The following is a 27,102-nucleotide window of genomic DNA, read 5'->3' on the forward strand; positions in this document are numbered from 1 at the left end:
ATTTATCTTAAAAAATATATTTATTGAATTATGGTTCAAATTTTTAACGCTTTGATAGTATGGGTGAAATCTCTGGATTTCACCTCATACCCATAAATCTACAAATTCACGTTTTTTGTGTAAAAATGTGAATCTCTAGATTTCATGAATCTAGGGATTCACACAACCAAACAGGTAAAAATCTCCCATTTGTGAATCCAGAGATTTGAAATCTCTAGATTCGCGTAACCAAACAGGCCCTTAAGTAACTTTTACCTATAAAGTTTACCAAGGCTAACTATTCAGTACCTAGATTGGCAAGACACTCAACAAGTGGAGCAGCAAAAGGTGGGAAACAATGCAGATGGTCAGTCTCTATTCTTCTTGATCCGTGGGGTTGCCTATATAGAGTGTTACATATGAAGTCCTCTTGTAATTAGGACTTGAAAACTGACTAAAACTCAGACTTTTGCTTTGGACACTTGAACTTAAATAGGAAATAAATTCAAATAGCTAATTAAATTATAAAAGACCTATCCATCCTTAAATTGGACAAAAGACAAACAATTGAACTATGACTCAATTGAAAAATGAAAAGGACTGAAGTAAACTATGGGGACTTTTCTACTCAACTCATGTATCCATGTGTTAGGTCCATTAGGTTGGCTGATTACGATGGTAATCCATGGAATGATGGACAATACCTATATGACCTAACCTAGGTCTGTTCTGAGGAAAAAGACCTAATTTGGTGCTGGATCTTCGGTTTCATACTTTCATGCTTTAGGCCCAATTAATGGCCAAGTCTAGGCCTGTTCAAGACCTTTCTTATGCCTTGCATAGGAAGTAACATCTGTCGATTGTTTCTGATTCCGTTGTTGCTTGTTAGGATTTAGGAATAGGTTGTTGCTGTTATACAACAACAACAAGCCTTATCCCAACTAAATGGGGTCAGCTACATGGATTCTTGCCTTTCAATCAGCTTTGTTTGAGGCCACGCTAGATACAATGCATATACTTTCTCACGGTCTCACCGGATATTAGTTTCTGTTCTGGAGATCTGTTTCTGTAATGGAGAGAGAATTTTTAATAAGTAAAAAGGTTAGCAGTAGAAGCTCACAACTTTCATAATCCAATGATGTTGCTTTGCTGTCTGTGTCTGGGAGAGACATGGGCTGACTGTTGGGAAGCTAATTGATGCTTCATGAGAAATTCAAGATGTATCTCTTCTTCTTCTCTAGTCATGTTTTCTTTTTTCTGAAATTTTCAGATTGACACTCCCTGTCCCTGAGGTGTTTTGCTTACTGTTTCTGTTAAAGTGTTCACAATGATATTTACTGCTAGATACATGTTCAGGCACCTGAAGATTACTGCTCTGCAGATTCTCTGTTTCATCATTGAACTGTGAAACTGAAGGTTTTCTTGTGGTTCATCTAATTATTTAATGCATGGTGGATTTTTTTTAGAGCTGTTCCTGTATGTTAACTTCCTCTGCCTGTATTTAGCAAGGTTCTAAAATTCAGAGTCGGGAATGGAATCAGCCAGTGAGGATCTGATCTGAATTGGGTCAGAAATGAGCTTCAAGATCCTCAGAGTTGGTCCAAGATACTAAAACTGGAAGTTCTAAAATTTGCATGTAAATCGGCCATGTCGGGAGGGTTTAAAAATTTCAATATGAAACCATGGTTTAGTTGATCTATTTCTGATGTAAAGGTTGCTATTTCTATTCCTTTTGGACAGAAATACCTTATTCTTGCCACCTAATGGTGATGAGTTTTGATTGTTATCTATTGGTTTCTTTCTACTTGAGTAGTCCTGCTTCCTAATATTGTGTTGGCTGCTATTTACTTGTGGGTGTTGAGTTATGAGTTATGGCCGCTGATTAGGATGGGTTTGTATTCCATACAATGAGTAGAGGATATGTTGCTCATTTGGATTTTGAACTGCTGTGTTGATGCATGCATACTGTTCAGTTTCTAATTCTAATCTTCTAGTTACGATTTTCAATTGTTCTATAATATCTCCAAGTCTGTTGATTGGATTGAACCCACACTTTAAAAAGTTTAAGGACTTGAGGACACCTTTTAATCATATAAATTTGACGCCTATTGGACGTCTGGATTGGGAGTGATTATCACAGTCCTTAATCCTGCTGGTTGCCTGATTATGCACTTCAAGATCTAGTTGTGGGTGGGATTCTAAAATACACCCTTGAATTAGGTCCAAACCATTAACATGTATGAATGTTCCAAACCCAAAGGCATTAATGGTTAGTGGTATTTTTGTTGTAGCAAAATCTTTATAATACCGTTACTGGAATTCAATAATTCTTTTCTTACCTATAGTTATCACTCTTTTCATTTCATTTTTACTGGATTCTGTTGTTTTCAATTGAGCATCTGTTACTCTCTTCAGTTTGAATGTGGCTGATCCATTCCCAAGTTCAGTGATAGCAATTGCACTTGTATAATTGGATCTCTTCATACTACTCAAACATTTTGTGTGGAATGATTATTCAACAAGAGATGCATATGAATATCTATGTATGTAAAGCTGCTTTGCAGATTCTGCAGCTACTACAGAGGCTGAGGTAGTTCATGACATACTTCTTGTTGTCTCCTTAAAAGTTCTCCTCTGTATCCTCGGTTCTCAGACTGTTTAGGCCTTGGCTGATTCCATCAAGCCTGGATTGGGCAGCTAAGCGGTGGATGACATCAAGTTTTTATATGGAGGTAACAAGCCATCTCAAAAGCCTTCTTCTCTGTATGGTTCTTTGCTCTTGGCTTAGGGCCTGTTTGGTTGTGTGAATCCAGGGATTTCAAATCCTTTGATTCATGAATCGGTTTTTTGACCCTGTTTGGTTTGAAAACATGGGGCTGTTCATGAATCCAAACATTTCAAAATATAGGGTTAAAACGTGAATGAGTTGAGTCCTAGGTTTTGGGTGAAATGAGTGGAATGAGCCATAAGCATAAAAGGGCTTGAATGAGCGGATTCACGTTTGATGCAACAACGAACAACAACTTCTCTCTGTCTTCTCTCTTGTTCTTTGTCTTCTCTCTCGAACAATTCTCTCTCCACAGTACGCGAACAATCTTCGACTCTTGAAGGTGACTCTTGATTTTTTTTTTCTCACAGTAGAGTTTCGGAGGACCGAAGGAGAAGGTGTTGGTCGAAGGTGGTTCGTTATCTAAAGCTTGAAGGTGAGGTTTCGGTAGGGTATTGGAGCGACATTTTCTTGCCGAAGATGTTGGTCAAAGCTCTGAAGTTTGAAGGTGAGCTTAGCTGTTGTTCTTCATCTTCTATTTTTCAGATTTTGCCTTCTATTTATTTTATTCTCATTAGTTTCCACTGAAGTTTGATTTTGATATCTTAGGAAATCGTTTTACCAGAGGGAGATAGATTATTTTTTTTTGATTTGTGTTAGAGAGGATCGATTAGTTTGTTTGGATCTGCAATTTCATTGTTTTTATATCTCTCTGAATTAATATACCAGATTTGATCAGTCATCCCTAAGGTTTTCATCATTGGAGAATAATTCGTTTAGCTGAAGCAGCATTCTTGAATTTGTGATAATGTATGCTTGTCCTGCAGATTAGAAAGCTTGCCTTTAACTTTATGATGCTGAATATATGGTATGATATGTTGCCCTTGTCTTCGTATGTTCCATATTCTTGTGATTATAGCAGTAATCAGGTTCTGTGACTTCGTTGATCATATTTTATTTCTACACATGGTTAAAATGTCTAGATTTGAAACTCTGTTTGCAATCAATATTATTCCCGGTGGTTGTTATCTTGCTTGAGAATGCTTAATTATATGATTTTGTTGTTTTCTTAATGATATCTTGATCATTTAGTTATCTGGTTATCTGGTTAAATCCAACTGATATCCCTCTTAAAGTTTTCCACAATTGGGATAGGACGTGGAAACCTTCATGATGCCTAGGCCCCCATGGATTGAACTATAAAAGGGGAAACTTGAAAACAAAAATTATAGTTGTAGTTTCACAAGATGTTATCCATTGTATGAAATCTGCAGCAGAAGAATCCAGTCCAGCGGATCAGTGGATGATGCATCATCTACCTTCTTTGTCATTTTTGAACTGCCACTTTGTCAGCTGGTGATTTGATTTTTCTCTAGTTTTAAGATGATTACACTTGAAGAACTGGTCTCTGTTTTTGGTGCATCTGAATCTGAGGATTTGCGGAACTACAACATTAATCCTGCGATTTTCCCTGCAGTTTCATTGACAGTAAATTGGTGTGCTCCTCTGTATCAGTGTCGTATTTTTATCGTCTTCATCATTGCCTCCATCCTTGGCTGAACTCAGGTTTCCAAAACCTTTCTATGTATCCTGTCACCCTTAACTTCCTTTCCAGACCCTTCAGGTTTACTTGTTTGCTCTTAATATGTTGATGTTGCTTAATCTGGATGCTTCTGTTACTCATTGTATTAGCCTTTTTCTTTTCGGTGTGCTCTCATCAAGAAGTGCTATCAATTCCATGGGGAAAAATCCACTCTGGAGTAATCTGTTGTGATTATTATAAGGAGAAATAGTTACCATACTATCTATGGATTTTATGATTCTTGTATTGGTTTCTAGTACACCTTCAGTACAGAATGTTATGTAGCTTTCTAGTACACAGCAGGTTCACGGATATTCACTTATCATATTGCCTAGATAACAAAGAACACAGCATATAAAACAGAGGCTAAAGCAACAGAACAACTAGAAGACCACTAATTGATTTTACTTAAGGAGACACGCTGGCTGACACCATTAATCATTAACACCAATCGTTATATAGCAGTGCAAACTCGTAGAGTGGAATTCCAGTTAACATCTAGAAACAGTGAAACTAATATGAATTCACCAAAAAGAACACTGCATGTAAAACAGAGGCTAGATAATGAAACGAAAAAGCAGCACAACTGGAAGACCACAAATGCATTTCACACAAGGAGATAGGCTAGGCTAGTAGCTGACACCATTAATTGTTTAAATTCTTGTGAAATTCTGTTTTGACCACATTCCTACTGCTGCCACCGTATTTCAGACATTAATTTTGCGGCTAAAGTGTTATTGGTTAATTGGAAAAGAAGACATTTTAATTGCTGCATTGTTTTTCTATTGCTGTGCTCTTTTCTCAGATTGGTTTGTGCTATTATTTTCCTGGACAGAAGGGTTGGGTTTCCCTTGTGTGGACTAAAAGTAGTATTACCATGTGTAAAACTAAACCTGAACCTAAAACCACAGTGACTGAAATTATGGCCTCTGCATCTCACCATATTTTTGAATAGAAACTAGAAGGAACTGTCAATTTTCATTAGTTGAAAAAGATAGGGTTGTATTGACAGGCTGTGGACAACAAGCCATCTCACTATGTCAAGCAATTCCTGGCCATGATGTTCGTCGAAGAATGGCAGCCAAGACTTACTTCATCAACAACAAAGCTGAAGCCTAACTTTAATTGGACTATGATGATGAAGAGAAGTTGATAATATTGGATGAGCGTGTTCCTGTTGCCACTGGATCAAATCTACCTAGAAACTTGTTTGGATAGATTATTTTGTTTAAGTTCTAACTTGCTGCTTTCTGATGTATTTGTTTTCTTTTGACCACATATTTTTCTTTTGGCTTCTGTCTGTTCACATTTCATGAGAACTGTTTATCTTTGCTGTTGCATAAACTCTTGTTTGGACATGTGTAATCACAAATAGATAGTATTCTGGCTGATGAATTCAGGGCTTGTTTGTTAGTTAAATGATCATATAAAGATGTTAGAAAGATGGTCTTGATCCATTTATAGATGTGGTTTATGAGTTAAGGATTGGCTGATGTGCCTTCCTTCTTGAAGGTTGTTTATGGTTTCTTCCTGAGAAACTTTACAAAGTCTCTTTGCAATCCCATATGTATTAAAGATCGAACTTTAAACTGATAAAACAAAGCTGAACCATAGAAACTTGTGCAATGACAATCCATATGATATACGCAAGTCCCCTAAAAAACCAGAATGACCGATATTAGACACTACTGCCCCTCTTTCCATTAGATATTCATAAAAAAGAACTCATCAAAACCCATCAAAAGATTTTTGCTTTTTAAGACAGCTTTGCTTTCAATAAAAGGAAATCAATCTGATTGCCTTCTATTAATAGGAAGCACTGAAACTTACTGAACAAATCCATTCGGTACAAGTAATCCTGGCAGGAACATGACCCATGTTTGAAATGATTGCCATGAACTTGATTGCAAAATGACATGTACTTGGTGCAGGGGCCTAAGACAAGACCTTCATTGTAAAAGAACCAATAATACAAAGGTTGTTTGCATGAATCGGATCAATGATTTACCAGGAGACTATAAGGTTTGTTTCATGTTTTATTTTCATACATAAAATATACCAAATTAACAAAGGCAATTTTTGAAATCCATGGATTCAGATAACCAAACAGTTTTTCAAGATGAATCTATAGGTTTCAAATCCACAAATTTAGGATAACCAAACAGTTTTTCAAAATGAATTCAAAGATTTCATTCCACAGATTCAAATAACCAAACAGTTTTCAGGATGAATTCACAGATTTCATTTCACCAGATTCAAGTAAGTTAATTTTTTGAACCATGATTCCATGGATTTGAATCCATAGTTTTGAAATCTCATTTCATTTCAAATTGCTGGATTCACACAACCAAACAGGCCCATAGGTAATCCACCACAACTTGAGGTCGACAAGTCTAGAAGAACCAAATGAATAAGGAGGATAACAGAGAATGGCTAAACCAAGATAGAGTGAGGGGAAGAAGCCATTCTCAAAACCTTGCTTCTTCCCTACATGCATGGCTCTTTGCTCTTGGCTTCATCTCCCCCACTACTTGGAGGTTCTTTGTTCTTATAGGTAGTGGTGCTTCCATGGATAGCTAGAAGAATTTAGTTAATAATGAATAATTAAGCCAACTGATGAAGAATGTCTAGCAAGCTAGGTAGTTCCAATTATTTGGGGTTATTTGATGAATTTGGAACGCTTAGCATGGTTATGTTGAGTATGTTTTTGGATAACACCTTCCCATGAGAGATGCTAGGAATAATTCTACAATGACGAATGTAAATCGGCTTGTCATTAGTATTCAATACTGATTTCCTCCTTAGCGAGGCTAATAATACTTTCATCTCTCTTATTCCACGATCTCTCGTGCCTCCAACCTTTCTGAATTTCGCACTATTAGTTAGCCGTTATTTGTAAAATTCTCACCAAAATACAGAATGAAAAGTTTTTGGCTTTCTTTTAGATCTTGTTTTCAGGGATCCTTTGTTCTTGGTCGCCAGATTTATGATAAGAAATTGTTTGTCTATGAAAATTTTCATTTTATGATTACAAATTATAAAAAGCATGTATAGTTGGATTAGTTGCCATCAAATAAGATCTTTTAAAGCCCATGACCTCATTTCTTCTTCTTCCTTTTAGTCTCTGTCAAGATTGTTCTTTTAGTCCTTACCTTTTAGGAAGCGTTATCTCGCATTCTTGGGGTTTATCGAGTCCTCAATTGTTTCAGAGGAATTAACGTTGCTGGAACCACCCCGTAAATTTCTCGCTTGTTTTTGAATGATGCCCACATTTTCGACTGAGCTACAGCAGATGATATCCTGTCCATTTGATCTGCCCTTAATTTGTTCCCTGAGGTATCAGTGCAAGAGGTAAATTTTGACAGAAATGTGTTACTCTTTTTAGCTATAACACTCCAAAGACGCATAAGCAAAGTATCCATCTGTCTCAGGAACTCTTTCTATGTCCCTTTCTAAGATAGCCTCTTTTGTTTATTTCTGGTTCATGAGTGCCCATGACCAATTTACCATTTAGACTTATTACTTAACCCATCACAGAATTCTTCCCTTTCAAGCTTCTATTCACTCCCAGTTTAGATGCTTCAGATTTTCTCTTGGGTCTAGCACTTCATCAGAAAGGTTCTTCAATATTTTCATCACATGTCAAACTGGTTAACGTATCCTGACTTGGCCTCTAATTAGGGTTAGGGTTCGACATCTTTCCCCTTGACCATGGCATACAACTTCCAGAGAAATTGAATTTGAAATATCTGCTAACCGATTACAGCCTATCCAAAACTAAAACAATAATTCAGAGAGTACAGTAAATCAATAAATCTCTTTTCCTTTATTATTATTATTATTATTTTCTTTTTTCTTTTAATGGATAGACATTTCCTGGTCAGTACAGTTTCTGTGCAATAAAAAGGCACCAATTAGACACAGTTCTTCTAGCATGTCGATGTGTGGAATTTCCAATAATGATGTCCATTTTCAGAACACAAAATGTATAGGATTTGGTTCTTATATTACACCACGGAAAAGATTAGACGATTGTAACCACGAAATCCTATTTGTTAGATAGATGTTTTACCATGTATGGCCCCTCAAGCTCATAACCCAGCTTCCGATAATAATGTCGGGTTCCGACACCTGAAATTACAGCAAGCTTCATTGATCTATGTTCCAAAGTTGCAATCCTCTCTGCCTCTTCCATTAAAAGCGTCCCATAGCCCTGTGCCAATGGAAGGGAAGGGGAGAAAGAAAAGAAAATATATTAGCAATCCGGTCATCACAAATAATGAAAAAAAAGGGAACTGTCAACAAAATATTAATAAATTAACGAGAAAAAAAAATCAACATAGTGCTAATTCAATCATATTAAACTTCCAAAGGAACAACTCTGTACAGTACAGGCATTGGAAGCATCATACGTTTTATAAAAGCTATAATTCAAATATTTAATCGACGAGAAAATAAAAATGAAAAAGTAACAATTGGCTTAAAAGTAATGACTTTCACAGTTCAGATCATCAATGACCTGAGGGCATTGTATTTACCATTTGCACACCATCATGTTTGAAAAAAGAAAAAAAAAATGGACAATGAGTCATCCAGGTAGAAGTCGTTCACTTTGAACAGTCAAACCCAGTTGATTACCAAACTGAATTCAAAAATAAAACTCCAAAAAGAACAGGCTCAATATGCAGATATAGAGTCCACTAAATGTAAAGTTATTCAAAACAGGCTTACCATGCCACTGTAGCAGGATTATTAATGGGTAGCCAATACCTGGCATTAGCCTTATTATTTGGAGGGTGAAGGCAAAGGTTTTTTTCTCTTAAAACAGTTAGGGGCAAAGACTACTCGATTTAGCTAAAAGCATAGGGTAGAGAAGTTCTAAATTGCCCAATTTACCTGAGAAAACATAATGTGTTCTAATATTCATACAGAACATATTATATACATATAAATACACAATAGGTAACTGGCTCCAACCATACTCATGATCCTACAGTTGAGTGTCTACATAATGCTATGAGTTACGTACTATTTAATGTTTATTATGGCATTCAAGCACGCATAGATACTGACTGTTCATTGGGAATACAGATGGAAGGATTGATAAATCTAAAATCACCCGTATCAACCATTTACCATCAGAAGGTCAGCCCATTGTCCAACCATTTTTGGTGATTGGCTCATTAACTGCAACCAGAACATCTGGTTCAATGGTCCTTAAAATGCCACTCAGAAACATCAGCCAACTGTATATCTAACCTTTAAGGTGATTGATCACTACCAGCAACCTGACCCAGGAGGGTGGACCATCTTGTTTTTTTGGTCAGACCATTTAGAATATCTGCAGTGTCAATAATTGATGGATAGTATGTATGCTGGTTAGGACTTAGGGTATAAGACTTGAACCAGTGTCCATTATGACAAGCAGATGGCTATTGTTTGGTGGATGGTGAGCTTTCTCTATGAAGAGTCTGATGAAGTCCTTCAAAAGCAAAGCTTGAAACAACCTACCATAGTACTTCATTTTTTACTTATGAGCAAAAAGTCCTTCACAGAGTCATCTCTTGTGTCCAGAGAAGCGGCCAAATCCAGCATGAAGAATCATGCTTTGATGGAGTGGCCAAATTATTGTGTCACAAAAATCGCCACAACAATGACAATCATCAGATCGACGACGGTCCAAAACAGTTGAAGTAACCAACACACCCAACCACCCACACACCCAACCACCCACACCCCGAAAGCAATAAAAAAGTACTGCTACGTTACCTGGTGCTGTAGTTTGTCTGCATCCCGTCCATGCACTGGAACTGCAGTTCCATAAACATGGAGTTCCCGAACAATCGAACATCTGCCCATGAGCTCCGGGCATGTTGTGTTTTTGCCACATTTCCGTAAGCGCAACAAACCAACAAGAATATCCTGCTCCCACACAGATAAGGAATTATGACAGTGTCAGCAAAAAATTCTGTGTAACAAAAAACAAAACCCCATCATGAGGCGATTGTATCTTTAGTCTTTAGTCTATCAATATTTTTCTATCAGTTTTCTCTTTTTCTTGATTTACTCTTTCAAAAGCAACAGCAAAAAATAAAATAGAAAAGGCAAAAATAATTAAAAATCTTATCACATTAACCTCATCCCAGTGTTTGCATGGGACTTTGGGACAGCCGTCCCAGACGCATCTGGATGCTCCAGTCATCAGACAGCTGTCTTAGCCATCCCCAATATGAGAAGTCAGGACATATGTTAGGGACACAAAAATGGGCATCCAAGACTACAAATCGCCGAACAGACCCCTGAGAGTCCTGAATTTAAACATGTTTTTGAATAGAGCTACCTCACTCACTGTAATGACAAAATCTGAAAAGAAAAGAAAAACATATCCACCTTCAGTAAGTAAAAGATCAACAATAATTTCTAATCATGGCTAGACTACTCCAAAGATTAAAGTATCAATGCCCAAACACCTCCAATTCCAAAATGCTATTCACCAATGTCACAATATTGATTAAGTGAAGAGCAATCTCCTCCAGCAGACAGAAAACCTTCTACCAGTATAACTATCTCCTTTTTAATATCTGAACTGAGTAACTCAATCCAAAGACAAAATCCATGCATACAATTCTACCATGCGGGTAAGCTCGCGGTTGGTGCTGGAAATAATCACATCAGCATGGAGTGCAGCCTCAGGAGATGAACCCCCAAAGTTTTTCCAGCAGATCGGGACAACATTCTCTTTGACATCAGAAAAAACTTTTCAGTGGCCCCCTTCTAGATATACTTGACACTTTTAGCAACAGACTTGTGATTCCTCCTGGGGATTTGCTAGCTCATTCTATTGCAGGCAGGGCTTTATGAATACTGTTTTCTCTGCTATTCTTCCATCTTCTTCTATGGTATTACGTTCTCCTTGATGCAGCACCAATTAATAAGGCCCCTACTTCCAACACATTTTTTAAGAGCACATACTCATGGGAACACGAAAAGGTTTCTTGAAATTTTGGTTATGGGATATGGCAGGTTCTTTGTGATGGGCTGTGATGGGATGATTTTTAGGGAAAAAGGTTAAGGTGTTTTGTGGTTAATGTACAAATGTACAATACACTCTTTAACGAAATTTAGAATCTCAAGGGTACATAGCCCATCACTTGGGAGATAAATAAATTCCTCAATATGGGAAACGGGGGACAATACATGTCAAAATGGGTTAAAACTTGGAGGGAATGTAGGTAATAATATAAAAGTACAATCCCCCAAATTTAGTGGGGCTTGGATGGCTAAATTGAAATATGAGGGTTTTTGTTTCAAGGAATTAAGGGAGTACGAAAATTCAAGAAAACATTTATATCTTGAAATCTGATGATTAGAATTGGGTCAAACTAAGATCTAAGGTCACAAGGGTTGGGATGATGATGTACCTAAAGTTTGGGACAGAGCTAACAGTTAGATTGGTGTAGATCTGACCCTGAATGATCTGACCCATAACTTAAATTTGGTAGAATTTACATAGTTAGACCAATTAAACTAACAAACTAATCTATTTTCGTATTTGACCTAAATGCTTTACTTTTGGGCCTATAAAATAGGCCCATGACCACATAACCCTTAAACAAAGCCCCAACAACTACATCTATCAAACCTAGGCTGATTTCAAAGGAAAATAGGCCAATTCGGGGCTGGATCTGCATCACCCCTTTTGATAATAAATTTATTATACCCCCCCCCCCCCAAAAAAAAAAAAAATCCAACCTCAAGAGGTTCCTTCAATATTCAGACTCATAGCTTAGACACGGTTCAAGTAGTAAAAGGCCAACAATAAATACTACAATAGTACAAATAGATGCAAATGCTCAATCCATGAGAAAGGAGACTACTACATCAAAATCAAATCCTAGAGAGGTCTGGCATTGATTTACAGAAGGTCATCCATCCCATTCCTTCCATGAAGTGAACCAGCCACCATCATACATCTACTCCTGAGCTTAAGGTAATAGAGCATCATCCAATAAAAATCATATTCAGTTTCAAAATACTGTGAGATAGAAATGCCACGGTATTGAATAAATAAAAAGCAGCCTCCCATAAACATGGAACACACCTGCTGTTAATTAAAATATCTCCTTTTCAATACATCTATTGAAATAATTCATTCCAGAGACAAAACACATGCATATGATTCCCCTTTGAGAGGTGTTTTGATACCCATTGTTTTCATTCAGATCATAGACTATCATAAGACAACATATTCATCAGGCTCCCTATCAATCAGCTCCACTGACAAAAGGAACTCCAAAGACCAACCAATTAAGCACCTATTAAAAAATTTCAGCTGTGACATTCCTTTACTGAAAAGCCTAAGGTAGCTTTCAGACAACTTAACATACCTCAGGATAACATCATCAGAAATATTGATTTATTCTGCAAACCAAACCCCAGATACCCACATCAACAAATTCTCCACCCCTTTGTCATATCTCTAGAAGCATGCCATCCAGTATCTACACATTCTCTAGCAACAAACCCCATGATCCCATTCCATCCGATGAGCAATAACCAACTTTGAATGGCCATGAGCATTGCTAATGACTTCTACAAAAATATTCACGAAGGAAAGCTCCATTCGTAGTCACCTTCATTAAAACGCGTTAAGCATCACTGATGAATTCTACAATTACAAAGAAAACCTCCATTCATCTGTGGCACAAATCAAATACCCATAATCCCCAATTCGCAATACCTACAAATTACCTTCTCACCCACACCAAATCTCCAATGTGAAGCACTCCATTCATCTGTATAAGGAATCACAAAAACTACTACTCAGTCTGATCCCAACTAATTGGGTCAGCTACATGGATCCTTGGTCTCCAAACAGCTATATTTGAGATCAGACTTGAATTACCCAAACTTGAAATTACCATCACTAGAACTGACAAGATAGCTTCTTAATACAAATCTATCTTTCTAGACAGCACCTTAATACAAATCTTTCTTTCTCTCTTATCATTAATTTTATCCTGGGAGAGGTGGAGGCAAAAGTAATGCATGCAACACTCTTCCAAGGACAAGGATAACAGGTCCTTGACTCATCCCAAAATATTCATTATGAATCCAAATAAGGGCAAAAACAATGCAATCTCATAAGATGCTAGAGCTCTTTGAATGCATTTTGTAAAATCCCAGATGACCATTTATGAAGCAAGTCTACGGAGTATTTTACAAGATATAGCTAAAAAAATAATATAAAATCCATTAAGGGGTCCACAATAAGAATATATGGTTACACATTAAAAATTGAACCAATTTAATTGAGTTATGCCAGCAGCACCTAGATGGAAAACTGTTTTATGGGTTCTTAGGATGAAATTAAATAGTATACATATTGTTTGTTTTTTTATTATTTGAACAAGCAAAGATTCCTTCAAGGTAGAACATGAGAGAGAGAAAGTCCACATGCCTGGCGTGTATCTTCATATGAGAGAAATGTTTCCCAACCCTCATTTGCTGTATAATCACGTCGAACCAGCTCCACTTCCTCAGGCTTTATCTTATGGTGAATATCCTGAATTTCCAGCAAATATGAGAAAAAGATTAGACAAGGACAGGAATGAAGGTCAGAGGTGAAATCAAACTGCCAAATGCCAATATCTTATTTGTGTACTAGAAACACCCATACTTAGCCTACCTGAATTCCAGCTTCACGTGTTCTTACATCACGGCATTTCAAACCTAAATCGTCCATCCGAGCCAAAGCCAGCTCCCTAAGATTTCCCTTTTCAACTCCAGAAGTTACTAAAGGCATAGGTATGTCCCTCTGCACTCTATAAACACGTGTCCAAGGAGGCACCATGGCAAGAATCCTTGCTATTATGTCCACAAGTTGCTCTGGTGGGTAATTTCTATAGCTGCAAACAGAAAGCTGGAAATTATTCACCAAAAATTGAATATCTAAATTGGACTTAAAACAGACTACTTATAACAATGCCACGCCTTAACCAACAAGTAAAAGAAATTTTGCTCAACTATTATTCCAAACATCAAGACAACATTCTTTAAATGAAATATGTACCTGCCAGTCTTCCACAACTCATAGAGCCCAGTGCCACGAATTACAAGCGTGGGGTATATTTTAAGACCATCTGCCCTAAATAATGGGCTTTCAAAGAATTCCCGGAAACTTTCTAAATCCCTCTCCACACCCACATTAGGAAGATCAGGCATCATGTGAGCAACAACCTGCAGAAGCATGGGAAAACTCATGAAATAGAGTGTAAAATTAAAAAAGAAAACTTCAAAGGTAACTAAAAAAAATAAAAATATCAGAGGAGAGTGCTCTCAATAAATTAAAAAATTACTTCACCAATCTTGTAAGTGGTTTAGTTTGACTATTTGACAATCCAAAATTGGAAAACCAATGTATTGTGAAAACCACACAAGGTGCACACCTTAAAACCAGCATCTTTTGCCAAGCAGAAACAGTCAGCCACAGCAGCTACAGTATGCCCTCTATTAGTGTCACGGGCAACATCTTCATACGTACTTTGAACTCCTATCTCCAACCGAGTACAACCATAAGAAAGCATTTGCTGCAAATGAGGCCCCAGGCAATAATCTGGACGCCTAGTTTGATAAAGACCAAAAGGAAGAACATCAGCTAATACCACTTCTTGACCATGAGATGATATTAGATAAAAGTCATACACAACAACCAAATATACAATTTAATGGACCTAATATATAAGCCCATCAAGTGGGTATAATGTCAGTGCATAGGATTAGTAGTTAAATTGATGTTTGAGTTAGGTTAGGATTCTCAAATAGTAACAAAAATTACTGTTGAGTTCATTTACTTCATTGAGTGTATTAGAGTGACTAGGAATCCCTCTATGAGTGAAAGTAAGAATTTTAGGAGGTCAATATATTATACATGTAATACATCATTCCATCACTCACAGATGATTTGAGTTAATAATAAGAGCTTTTGTTAGAAAGTTTCAGTACCATCGAGCACTGGAGCCAAAGCAATACATACAGGATCAGTATTCCTAACCTGATTTATTCTCTTCTTTTCTGTTTACTTCTCTCTTCTTCCTCGCATAAATATTGCCATCAATCTGATTTCTTCCTTTAACAAAGCAATTTCTTCCTTTAGCTCAGATTTGAACACAGGTTTGATTATAGTGCCTGATTGCATCTGAGATCCTTGATCTAAATTTTCAGATGTAATCAGATAGTATTGTGTCACCGTCCCCGACTGCTTTACAAGATGAGGATAGGAAACATGGACATTTCCATCCTGTCAGAAATAGCAAGGATTTGTTTGAGTTCCAAACTCTCATTATTTTGTATTGCACATCTGAGAACCCATGTGAATGTTTTGGAATGGGGATGTTTATCTTATGTAACAAGTAGATCCACAATAAGGATTAATAAAGCATGAGGAGGAAGCACATCATAAAATGACAAATCAACAGCTTGGGCTTGCTTTAAAAACCACTGGATCAATTTTACTGATCGGGAATCAGTTATTGCCATCACTTTTCTTAGGTCAAATCTGATATGTCAATATCTTTATTTTAGTGTGATTTGATGCTAAGAGCTTATTGAGTTGCCCATCCAATGCCACCAAATTTTTGCAATTCTAAGCCCTCATTAGGAAATTATGACCAACTTTTGAAGCCGCTCAGTCAGTAATGAGGTTTCTGTTTTAGAGTCTAGTTATTAGGATTCTTGCTCTCCATTTGCTTCATAATTAGAATTCTAGTTAACAATGGGAATAGAATTTGATAGAATTTCGTTAGAATAACATAAACTTCTTTAACGTTATAAATTTGTGTAGGGACTAGGGAGGTGATGCACATTCATCACCAAATTGCAATTCAGTTCCTAGGAATAACTCTAGGTTTTTTTTTTTTGGTAAAAGGAATAACTCTAGGTTGGGTTCTATATATGTTGGGTGTTTGATCCCATGGGTTTTCTATGTAATAGGCTACTTTTATGAGCCTAAACTATGGGTAATTAGGTTGTATACAACATTAAGGATATTTATTACTGTACTTTTAATTCTACCTTCTAAATTGAACTACTCGGCTGATTGAACCAGTGGTTCAATTTAGGTATTTCAGACTATTCTCTTTTTAGCCAAGGGAATACTCTCTTTTCGTCGAAGATTCTCTGTAGTGAATGTAGCTCAGTGCCCTGGACATTTTGAGTTACAATAGGCTAAGGACCACATCACGTTTATCTTTTTTCAGTATACAAGTCTATGTTAATATAATAAGGTTGTAATAGATGCAAGCACTGAAAACAAATAACGGGTAAAATTTAGAGTTTTGTGTTTGCTACCATTGAGAAACAATGATGTAGTATGGTTGGGTGACCATCTTCTTCTACAGAACCACCCCCTCCCCCACCCCCAAAAAAAAAAAAAAAAAACTCCTTCCTCTTTTAAGTGATTCTTTCTGCTTCAGGAGCTAAGTTACTGAAATTTCTTGCAAGTCCGAGGACATTCTCCGTTAAAAAGCTATTGTTCAAGTTTTTTCTTTACAACAGCCCCATCCTACTAATTCTAACCTTGTAATCCCAATCCCCAATTTTCCAGCCCAATCAACTTCTGTTTTCCACAAACCCCAGCTTATTCTGACACTTCTGTAACCAATTCAACTATTAGAATTCTTCCATAACCCATCCACAGAATCCCCATAACACCAGCAACTCAATCCACACTGCTGCCCTATGCAGTATCAATTGACTGGTTCAACTGGTTTCAGTCCAATCCCAAAAAGAACTGCTCTATTGGGGTTTGGTCCAACAAGAGTTGGACTTAATTAAATAAATTCTTTCAGTTTTAATGTTAGTCTTTTAACTGTTTTAGCTTTATAGGACTGAGTTAGATTTTGGTTTGAACATTGTTTTTGAGTCTCATATTTCAACTAAGATCTGTGTTTTATTTCCTTTAAATAGCGGATTATGATGTAATTTCAAATTGGAAACTACGAAGTTATGTTTTTGAGAGCCTCCTCCTGTTATGCGATTACTCTGTGCCTCCTCTTCAAAATAAAACATAGCCGACCATTCCCAGGCCTGCCCCATTCCACCATTAAAAATTTTAAGTTTCTATTTCATAATTTGCAACTACTTAGCGTCCAGCCATCAAAACCCTTCCATATCCTCGACATACAACCCAAAACAGCCCCTTGACCTTCATTACAAATATTGTTCTCATCTGACCAGTAGAAACCCTAAAACATCAGAACACCCCTAACCAACTAAATCCATAAATCCCAAATTACTCTTGAACCAGCCAATGATAACTCCCCATATTTTGACCGCATACTTCTGGTACCCTCCTAACAAAACCATTCGAGTTTACTTGCATTCTGAACAGCTTATCTTTTCTTTTTTCCAGAACCCCAAAAAACCCTAATTTTGGTGAAACTCCAAATTCAGCTTTCAAGCCTTATCTGCAAAACCACAGATCTTCACTGATAGGCTCCCCATCATTCACTGGTCAAAACCCTACCATCAAACACTAACTTGACCTACTCATACCCAATTTTGACCTGCTCAAACTTGACAGCTTCATACAAAATCCTGGTTTAGTAGGGATCTCCTATCAGTCTAAGACTACATCAGGAGGGGCACAGGCCTTTTAATTGCGGAAAGAGCTGTAAACAGCATATTGAGTGGAATAGCTATCATTTTGGATAGGGCAATGGTTCTCATTTCAATAGTCTAATAATCAAACCAAAGTCTAGATCTTGGTGACAAGCCTCTTTCACTTTCCACATTCAGTTTGTAGATCTGCCCAGCCCCATTAACTGCAGTAAAATGACTCAACTCAGGACTAAGCAATAGTCAACTTGCTACATTTCAAAAATCAGCTTAAGCATTTGGACTCAGCTTATTCCTTCCAATTTAAAAGGCATTTTTTGAGCAGGAGAAGAAGAAAGAGAACACTCACGTTTCGATAGTCATGCCTATACACTTTGTTGCACCATGCTCAGAGTATGAAACAGCTTCCTCAACATTTGTAGAAGTATGTCCAGACAGAGCATCATGAAGATTCCGTATAAAATAATCACGATAATCAGATGGCAGTGACATAAAAGTTCCACCCATTAAGATGAATTCAACCTTCAAAATATTCAGTATGTATCAGAGGAAAAGCATGCACAATGTTTATGAATCAAGTTCTATTTGAACAACTGAAGGGTTACCAAGATAGACGCTGGGGCCAAACCTTGTCAACACTATGACCCAGACGCTTTAGTTGATCTATTCTGCCTCTAGCCTGTACATATGGATTGTATCTGGAAAACATAACCCAAAAGCATCAATATATTCATTGAAATGGATACCTTGTAAAGAATTCAATCAAACAAACAAAAAACAGTAAAAGCTGATTAGTTCAGCTACTAAATTACAAAAGTTTTAACACCAACAAATGACATACTAAAGCTGAATACAGATAAGAGTAAGAAAAATAGTGAAATAAAATGCTATCTAATTTATAATTTAATTGCTGAAACAGTAACTCAGTACTTTCAGTACTGAATTAACCTCCATCTCACCAAGTCTCCCCTACCAACTCACCCTCACCAGGTGATGCCTACTCCATAGCCTCAGTTAATCCAATTGTTTATCTACCTGAGTAAAGAGACCTTCAATTTTGTCACCCAATTGTCACCAGAATACAGGATGGCACCAAGTATCCTACAGCTATAACCAGCAAAATCACCCTCTACCTGAGTCCATATTTCCCAAGTTCAACCCTATACACAGCCTATGAGAAGCACCGTGGTGCCAAGTGCCTCCTCATCCTAGCATTTCAACAACAACAAGAAGCCTTATCCTAGCATTATTAAAGTTGGCAGCAAAGGGGTATCCAGGACCAAAAAGCATCTGATAGTTCAATTGAATGACCAAGGCTCATTTTGTCACAAAACAAACTTCAATTAAGAAGAAGGTCTTGACTACACAGAAACCTTCAGTTCCATAGTGAAGCTGACTAGAATTAAGAATGGAACTTTCCAGGCCCTCTCCAGTGGGTGACCCATTAGCCGACTTGGGGTCTAAAATGTCTTCTTCCATGGTCTATTGGATTTATGAAGATGTCTGGTTCCATGGTCTATCGGATTTATGGCTGCAAACCAATTTCAGTAATGCTCAGTTTCAATCACAAGTACACAAGGTTCTAAGTCACCATATGCTCTGAAACTGGCACCAAAGGCATGGTTCAACAGATTAAGCACTTCTGCCCCAAAAAATGGATTCATTTGATTCAAAAATGACACCCCATCATCATTCATTGAAAACAAGTAGAGCTTCACAATTTACATTCTCATTTATATTTATGATATAATTGTTACCATAAATGATGGCATAGTTGTATCATTTCATAGCTAAAATCACCAACACTTTCCCAGTCAAGGATTTGGTTCCTGTTCACTTACATCCTCAGTACCATAGTCCTTCAAGTGGGTCAAGGTTTACATCCCAGTAGCAATGTATTCTTGAGTATTTATGAAGACACAAGTGACAGGTTGTGAGCAGTTTCTACTCCAATTGCTAACACCATAAGAGTTCCTATGGTATCTGGAAAACAAATGGAAGATCTTATACTAAATAGAAGTACAGCTAGAGCCTCAGCATACACTGCACTGACGAAGCCTGATATCACCCATATCATCAAGAATGTGTGTCAATTCATGCACCAACCTGCAATTGACCATTGGACAACAGTCTGAAGGATTCTTTGCTACTTGAAATCAACTGTTTCTCAAGGCATGCTCTTTTAACCATTATTTTAAGTACCCACAATATGATAAGATACTAGCCGATACGTATCCATATTGGGTACAACATATATGATACATATGCATCTGTCTTTTTCTTTTAAAGGGCATGTATTATATTGCATTGAAATGTATAGGCCAATACGATATAATACTTGAGACGAGACAATATGTCTCTTAAAATCACCTGACCGATACGATACGATACTCGATAGCATTACTTCAAACCTTGCTTTTAATAGCAACGATCCCAAAAATTATCCACCTTGTCCATGCTGATTTGGCAGGCTGCCCAAATGAGGTAAAATACACAGTGAATTTGCCATCTTCCAAAGAAAATTTTGAATTTCTTGGAGTTTTCATAAACAGACTACTATTGCATATCCCAACAGTATATCAGAATATTTGACCATGCTAATGTAGCTACCATACTCGAATGGCTTTTGACTTCAGCCTGTCATTTAATAACTTGGAATTTTCCTCCCCAGTGCTCTAGCTTTATGGTGTGACACTATAGTGGCCCCAATCTCACAGCAAACCCTGTGTTTCAAGGTCAAAAAAACCATGTCGAAACTGAGTTTCATCAGCAAGATACAAGATCGCTAAAAGCGAGCAGGACATCCACTACATTCCACAATAGATCAGATTGCCAAGGTTTTCATCAGCCACTATTCCAGCCATGATTTTTGTCATGCTAAACAAACTCAGGTGCTGCAGCCTCATTGGCTTGAGGGGGCATATAAGGGAGTATGTCTTGTCTCCCACTAATGGTGTTAGGGAACCAAATCACTTAGATCCAAATCAAATCAGAAACGAAATAATGGGAAGCACCAGAATGGCATGCTGCGCATAAATATGTAGCTAGTGCTGTTTTCTTTTTTACGGCAAGGTTTCTATCCCTTCATTTCATACCTCATCTCCTCCTTTATCTGAAAATGAAATTATTGGCAGTGTAACATAGCAGCGGCCAGTGAGTACAATCTTTCGATGCAGCTAGGTTCCATTCAAACCACATTAAACTTTCCTCTCTTGTTTGAACATTGTAAGAGAAAACATCTAGCCTTCCACTAATGGTGCTGAAGGATCACATCAATTAGAGTCAAGTCAAATCCAAAACTCAAAAATGGAAAGCATGAAAAGGAAAAATCACATGTAACTAAGACTCCCAGCTGGTGTTACTATCCTTAATAGCTAGGTCTCTAATGCTTCCTTGAATTCCTCATCTCCTTCTCTTTCAAAACCCAAAAAAATTGGCTACAAGTATAATATAATGGCAAAAGTATTTTCTAGGTGGACACAGGTTTCACTAACTGAACCATGTTAAATTATTAACAAAATCTCGTGTCCTAACACTGAGGCATTATATCTTATTAAAAATTACTTGTTAAAGCTCCAGTTAGGTGTTGAAAGACAAACACTAAACTCCATGTTTACTCCATCAGCAAACTGAGGTCCTGTATCTCTAATCCTTCAATAACAGCTTAACAAGCAACAATACACATACTCAAAGTCCACTACATTATGGAATACAAAAGATGGTAAGAATTGTATAATGAAACAAGATGGAAAAATGCACTGGAAACATTCGAAGTTCCGGTTAACAGAAGAGAATCAAAGGAACACAAAATGATCTCTAATTAAATTAGACTCAAAACAAGATAATTAATGAAGCATGAAAAAAGTTTAGAAACTTAAAAAGAAATCAAAGACAGAATAGTTCTGAACAGAGCCTCTTTCTTTTTTATCAGGGTGGGTACGGGTGTAAGAGAACTGAACAAAGCTACCCCACACATCACACAATACAAAGGCACCCAAGAACAAAATATAATCATTTAAATAGAGAAGCCCATCAGAAGCAAACCCAGTTACAGAATTGAGCAAAAGCTACCACCAAAAGATTTCTAGAGAACTGAAAAAGATGAAATCTTACCGGGCACGAATTGCTCGCATACTGGTAGGTTCATAACCAGTGTAAGACTGAGTACTATACTCGAAATCCGAGTCAGGTCCCCCAGGGCAGTAGACGCAGATGTTACCGGTGGTGGCAATGTGAGGACACCTATGTGGTTTCGACATGACAGCAACGACGGCAATACCAGAAGCTGTACGAACGGGCTTTGCTTTGAGGCAAGGAAGCAGAGACTCGCGTTCGGACTCGGGCAATGCAGCAATCATCTCGACGAGTTTCGGAGCACGAGAAAGGCCATACTTGCGACAAGCAGCAGATTTTAGGGCATTAAGGTCGACGTTTTCTCCACTCCGTGAACGCTCTACCATGGTATTAACTATCTCTGCTATGGCTCTAACTCGGGCTTCCTCTTCAGTGAGACCATGAGAGACGACTCCACCTCGACCTGGGCGAGGCATCTTCCTACCCTCTATGATTTCTGCGGCTGCCATGGACGATGGAGAGATCTGCAACTGCAATACTTAGTTCTTACAGAGTGCGCTCACCATGCACCAAATCGATCGAGAAAGGCGGCAGAGGCTCGAAATTAAAACCTAGGCCCAAGGTGCTGGAAAGCAGTTAAAATCGTAGTTCCAAGCGACAACTCGCTCGGTAACAGTTGCAAGCGAAAACAACACGTGTTCAATTCAATCAAACCGTCCAATTCAGAATATAATTCTTGGCTATAGTAGTTTATCCTCAGCTATCCTTAGACAACCTTCATCAGCTTAGGGCCTTCATTATCCAAAAAAAAAAAAAAAAACATCCACTTACGACTGGTTGGGTACATGAATCTAAGAATTTGAAATGGAATGAGATTTCAAATTTACGAATTCATGGTTTAAAAAATTAACTGTTTGGTTAGCTTCAAATCTATCATAGTTTCTAGAGTTCCCTCAGGTTAATCCTCGTGAATCCGCAAATTTCATCAATTTTATACTTAAGGTCATCCAATACCCAAGAATGACTTAGTTCACATTTTTTAGCAAAACAGTGAAATTCCTAAATTTCATGAATTAGGTATAAATCTCTATAAATCCAGGAATTTGAAGTATCTGGATTCAAATAACCAAACAGGGCCTTTAGGTTTAGAGTAGGATATTGTGGTTGATGTATAATCTCTAAATATGTTAAATCTATGTCAATATGCTTATAAACCATGGAAGATGATTGGGTATTATTAACAGATCCTTCGTTTGGCCAAAAAATAAATTCTAATTCTTAGGCATATTTTCTTTGCTAGATAAAGAAGGTGAGATTATTATTTGTTGTAGCAAACCGTCATGATCTCGTCATGTGTACAATCATGAATTCAATGGTTATAGATCAAAATTGTGGGATTTAAGCAAAAATCTAAATATTTTATTTTACTCTTTTAGAATTATATATATTTTTTACAAAATTTACAAAAATAGATTCTTGGATTGGGTTCGCCCTCCTATGCGAAAACCCTTGTTAAATCAAAATGCTTATTAGGTTTTCTTTGGCATATATATATACTATATATTTTTATCTATTTTTTCGTAAATCAATAGTGAAAACCATTTTAGCCTATTGTGTACAAATCATTTGGAAACCCTTAAGTGATTACCTAACTACAAACCATTTTTGCCTAAATTATAAGAATTGTTTGAAAACCCTTTAGTGATTATGTAATTATGTAATTACTGAATTACAAGTAATTTTTATAAGATTTTAGTATGGAGATTTCAAATATCTAGAGATTTCAAATCTATGGAGTTATAATTTAAAAAATTAGATGTTTGGTTGTGGAATGAAATCTGTAGATTCATCCTAAAAAACCTATTTGTTCGACGTGATTTTTGTGAATGTGCAAATGTATAGCTTTTTGAAATCTCTGAATTTCACCCCTTACCCATAAATCTACAGATTCACGTTTTTAGTGTAAAAATGTGAATCTTTAGATTTCATGAATCTAAAGATTTTTACAACCAAACGGGTATAATTCTTAGATTCATGAATCTAGAGATTTAAAATATCTGGATTCATGTAACCAAACAGGCCCTAAAAGAATGGAGAACGTATTCTTTCTTTACCCGTTTTCTACCTCAGTTCCTTTGAAAAATGACTACAAACCACAACAAAAGTTTATTTCAAGAGGCAGAAGAACATACTTGTGCTTCATGCTCTAAATCCAAAAATCATCATCATAATACAGATTTCATGTTGATGAATGACAATAAAAGCCCAGCTACTTCTCTACTACTCTTATGAAAAACTTCCAAATCAATAAGGGGGTATGAAGAAGCAAAATCCAACTTGACCTGTGCCCCTGACTTAGAAGCAAATGAATACATTGTTTCCCCAGACTTGTTTCTTTGAATGCATTTTCTGTGTTTTGCCAAAAAAAAAGAAGCAAATGAATACAAACATAAATATGGAACAAATTTCTCCTAATGCCAAATTTTTTGAAGAGTACAATTCTGCTTGAAGGACTGAGGAAAGGAATTGTAGAGAAAAGGGAAAATGTGTAGGGTAAGATCAAGACCTTCTATCACCATGAATCTCGCCCTGGGTTTGATGGTCGTGTTTGTGGTGTTGAGTAACGACTGAACAAGTGGGACTAGAGAAGTAATGTCATAAAGTTCTATACATTTACAATTTTTATTTTTTATTTTTTATTTGTGAGACTGAAGGCTCCAACCGACAAGTAAGATTGTGCCACATATCTGGAGAGTAATTAGACGGCGTAAAATGAAATGACAGGGGATTTAGTTTTAAATGCGTTTTTCTCGTTTTATATTAAAGCGTTTTATATTTTAAAATTTTATAAAACAAAACCCTGACTCTACCCAGTCCTAATCTCTCATTTGACAAGCCCTAGATTAGCATTTTTCAAAAAATCTATGATTCTCCTTGTTGATACGAAATCCCGCTCGTCCTTCCCTGTCACGATTTTGCAAAATATGTGCTCGACCTTGTGTAGTCGAGGTACGTCTCCGATGAATAAGTCAGTACCAATAATATGATTTCAGCTACTCAATAGAGAATTCAAGTAATTGATCACACAGAGTATGAATACTTACTACATAAAGCCTGCCTGAGGTGGTTATATAGCTATAGATATCAGAGTTAGACTCCAAATATAACTCTAAGAAGAGTTGTGTTAGGAAAATAACTCTAGAAATAGTCTTTTACCTGACTTATCCTTTTTAGGAAGTTGGCAGATGATAGAAATTCATCCTGATTGGGTACTCTTGACACAATGGTCGGACCGTCCATTAACACTATGGTCGAGACAACTGTATTGAACCTGTTGGTCAGACCGGTCAGGGTAGAATGACTATTTTAGTCATTAACACTCCCATTTAATAGAAAGAGAAAGAGAAGGCGAGAGAGAGAAAGAAAGAAGGGGATGGAGGCTCCAAACCCTTGTTTTTTGGGTTTAATTTGGAATTGCTAGTATGATTTGTTTTGGATCTGTGAATTGAACATTTGAAAGTACAAATTATTGCAGAGAATCATCCACGAATGGACATGTTGTTTCGAATATGATATGATGCTCATTTTTTTGCTTCATTTCCACTCGTTTTTCAATTTGTATGGTTTAAGCATGTCAACAAGTAGCATATATAGTTAGCATGACCTAGAGTTAGATTGTTTCAAATTGGAATCCTTAGCATTTTGGTTGCTTAGTTTTGGATTTTCTTCAATTTCATATGAGTAGGTTAAATTTCTGATTGGCAAGGAATCTTAGTCAGACCAATAATCACATCAGTTGAGAACAGGCTTAGAATCGAAACTACTTATACTGAGGCAGGATATGATCTTTTTCTTTTTTGGTAAACGGAGAGTTAATTAACTGAAGGACAAGAGCCCAAGACATCCTGAATACAAGTTTCCAGAAGCCAAGGAGAGGAAATAGGCCAAACCATCCTACTTGTCAAGGATAGGGCCTTCCTAGCTTGACAGTCGACTAAAGTAATGGGGTTTTGGATTTCATTATTTTACCGAAGAAAAAAATGAAAGACATTTTGGATTTCATTTGTATTCTGTTGGATGTTTTGATAGAAGAAGAAGATGGCGTGGAAGTGAGGTTTTGAAACTGTAGGGTTTAGATTTGGGTACATACTAGGGGCTGGAGTTTGTAAATTTACAAACTCTGAAACCCTTAAATGTAAAAGAAAAAATTATATTTCAACATAAACAATTATTGAATTAAAAGAAAGGGTTATATTTCTCATGTAGGAAATTGTTTCAACATCAGCAATTATGGTGTCAACTTGCCAACGCAGAGTTGCTCTAACGGCAAGACTCACGCCTCTTAGTAAAGAGGTTATCGGTTCGACTCTCGCCGATGCGTCTCCCCTGAGGATGTAGAAGAGGTGCGTGCAAGCTGGCCCGAATGAACATCAGTTCCAAAACAAAACAAAAAAAAATTATGGCGTCGATCTATACGTCCTTTGAACAAATAGCATGAATGCTCACAACAAATCTTAATTGAGTTAAGCAAAGCTTCTCTAGGGCAACGCTCTTCATTTCATACCTTGAAGAAGGATAAGGAAATCACCTACACATCTTTACAAACCCAATCAATGCTAGAGCTTAGAATCAAGAAAAACATAACAAACTAGTTTTGTGGCAATGCTTATTCTCTTTTTGAAATTGTTAGTCATCGTTAATGAAAGAAAATGTTCTTACCTACATGTATTCCAAGTTGCAATCAATTAAACAACTCAAAGGGATCAATTGGTGAAATCTACAAACCCTGACCAATTTGTGTATGCGATTGCCCTAAGAGTATATTAGATTCACAAATTTTATACGAATTATAATAATCTGCAATCAAATGAGTGAATTTACTGTGATTGATTCACACTTCTAAGGCTCAAGACATTCTAGGGTTTTAGGCTCATTTTGTTACGTATAAATTCTCATTCTCGACTAAGCTTGTTTAAAAGAAATCAGTACAAGCTGGTCAAGAATGAAAAATGGTTTGGTGAATTTTGTAAAAAATAGATTGTGGAATGAAAAATAAATGTGGTATATTTAAATAAAAAATTGT

General features: G+C 36.9%; 1 protein-coding gene and 1 long non-coding RNA gene across 2 annotated transcripts; one reads left to right on the forward strand and one right to left on the reverse strand.

Annotated features, from left to right (window-relative positions):
* Window positions 1–145: 145 nt before the first annotated feature.
* On the forward strand, window positions 146–6,014 carry LOC148999738 (uncharacterized). Its single transcript, XR_016170728.1, has 3 exons — window positions 146–2,711; window positions 3,118–3,254; window positions 5,341–6,014. It is a non-coding gene; the product is annotated as an uncharacterized LOC148999738 (long non-coding RNA).
* Window positions 6,015–7,577: 1,563 nt separating this feature from the next.
* On the reverse strand, window positions 7,578–22,639 carry ELO3 (radical SAM domain-containing protein / GCN5-related N-acetyltransferase (GNAT) family protein). The gene is made up of 9 exons (XM_089139757.1): window positions 22,059–22,639; window positions 18,574–18,643; window positions 18,295–18,467; window positions 14,777–14,951; window positions 14,401–14,567; window positions 14,017–14,236; window positions 13,789–13,893; window positions 10,098–10,250; window positions 7,578–8,541 (listed from the first exon to the last, which is right to left on the reverse strand). Exons 1-9 carry the CDS (start codon window positions 22,526–22,528, stop codon window positions 8,377–8,379), a joined length of 1,698 nt encoding a protein of 565 aa, XP_088995883.1. The 5' UTR covers window positions 22,529–22,639; the 3' UTR covers window positions 7,578–8,376.
* Between the last annotated feature and the right edge of the window lie 4,463 nt (window positions 22,640–27,102).

This window comes from Hakea prostrata, chromosome 11 (assembly GCF_041222555.1).
Source record: "Hakea prostrata isolate BN-2017 chromosome 11, UWA_Hpros_2, whole genome shotgun sequence".
NCBI classification, from domain to species: Eukaryota; Viridiplantae; Streptophyta; class Magnoliopsida; order Proteales; family Proteaceae; genus Hakea; species Hakea prostrata.

What these genes read in the sequence shown, in the direction of transcription:
- ELO3 (XM_089139757.1), bottom strand. Translation starts at nt 22,528, where the DNA reads ATGGCAGCCGCAGAAATCATAGAGGGTAGGAAGATGCCTCGCCCAGGT. An exon ending in ATGCGAGCAATTCGTGCCCG is followed by an intron (nt 18,644 to 22,058) that starts GTAAGATTTCAT and finishes TATGTTTTCCAG; the next exon opens with ATACAATCCATATGTACAGG. An exon ending in GAGTTGTGGAAGACTGGCAG is followed by an intron (nt 14,237 to 14,400) that starts GTACATATTTCA and finishes TTCTGTTTGCAG; the next exon opens with CTATAGAAATTACCCACCAG.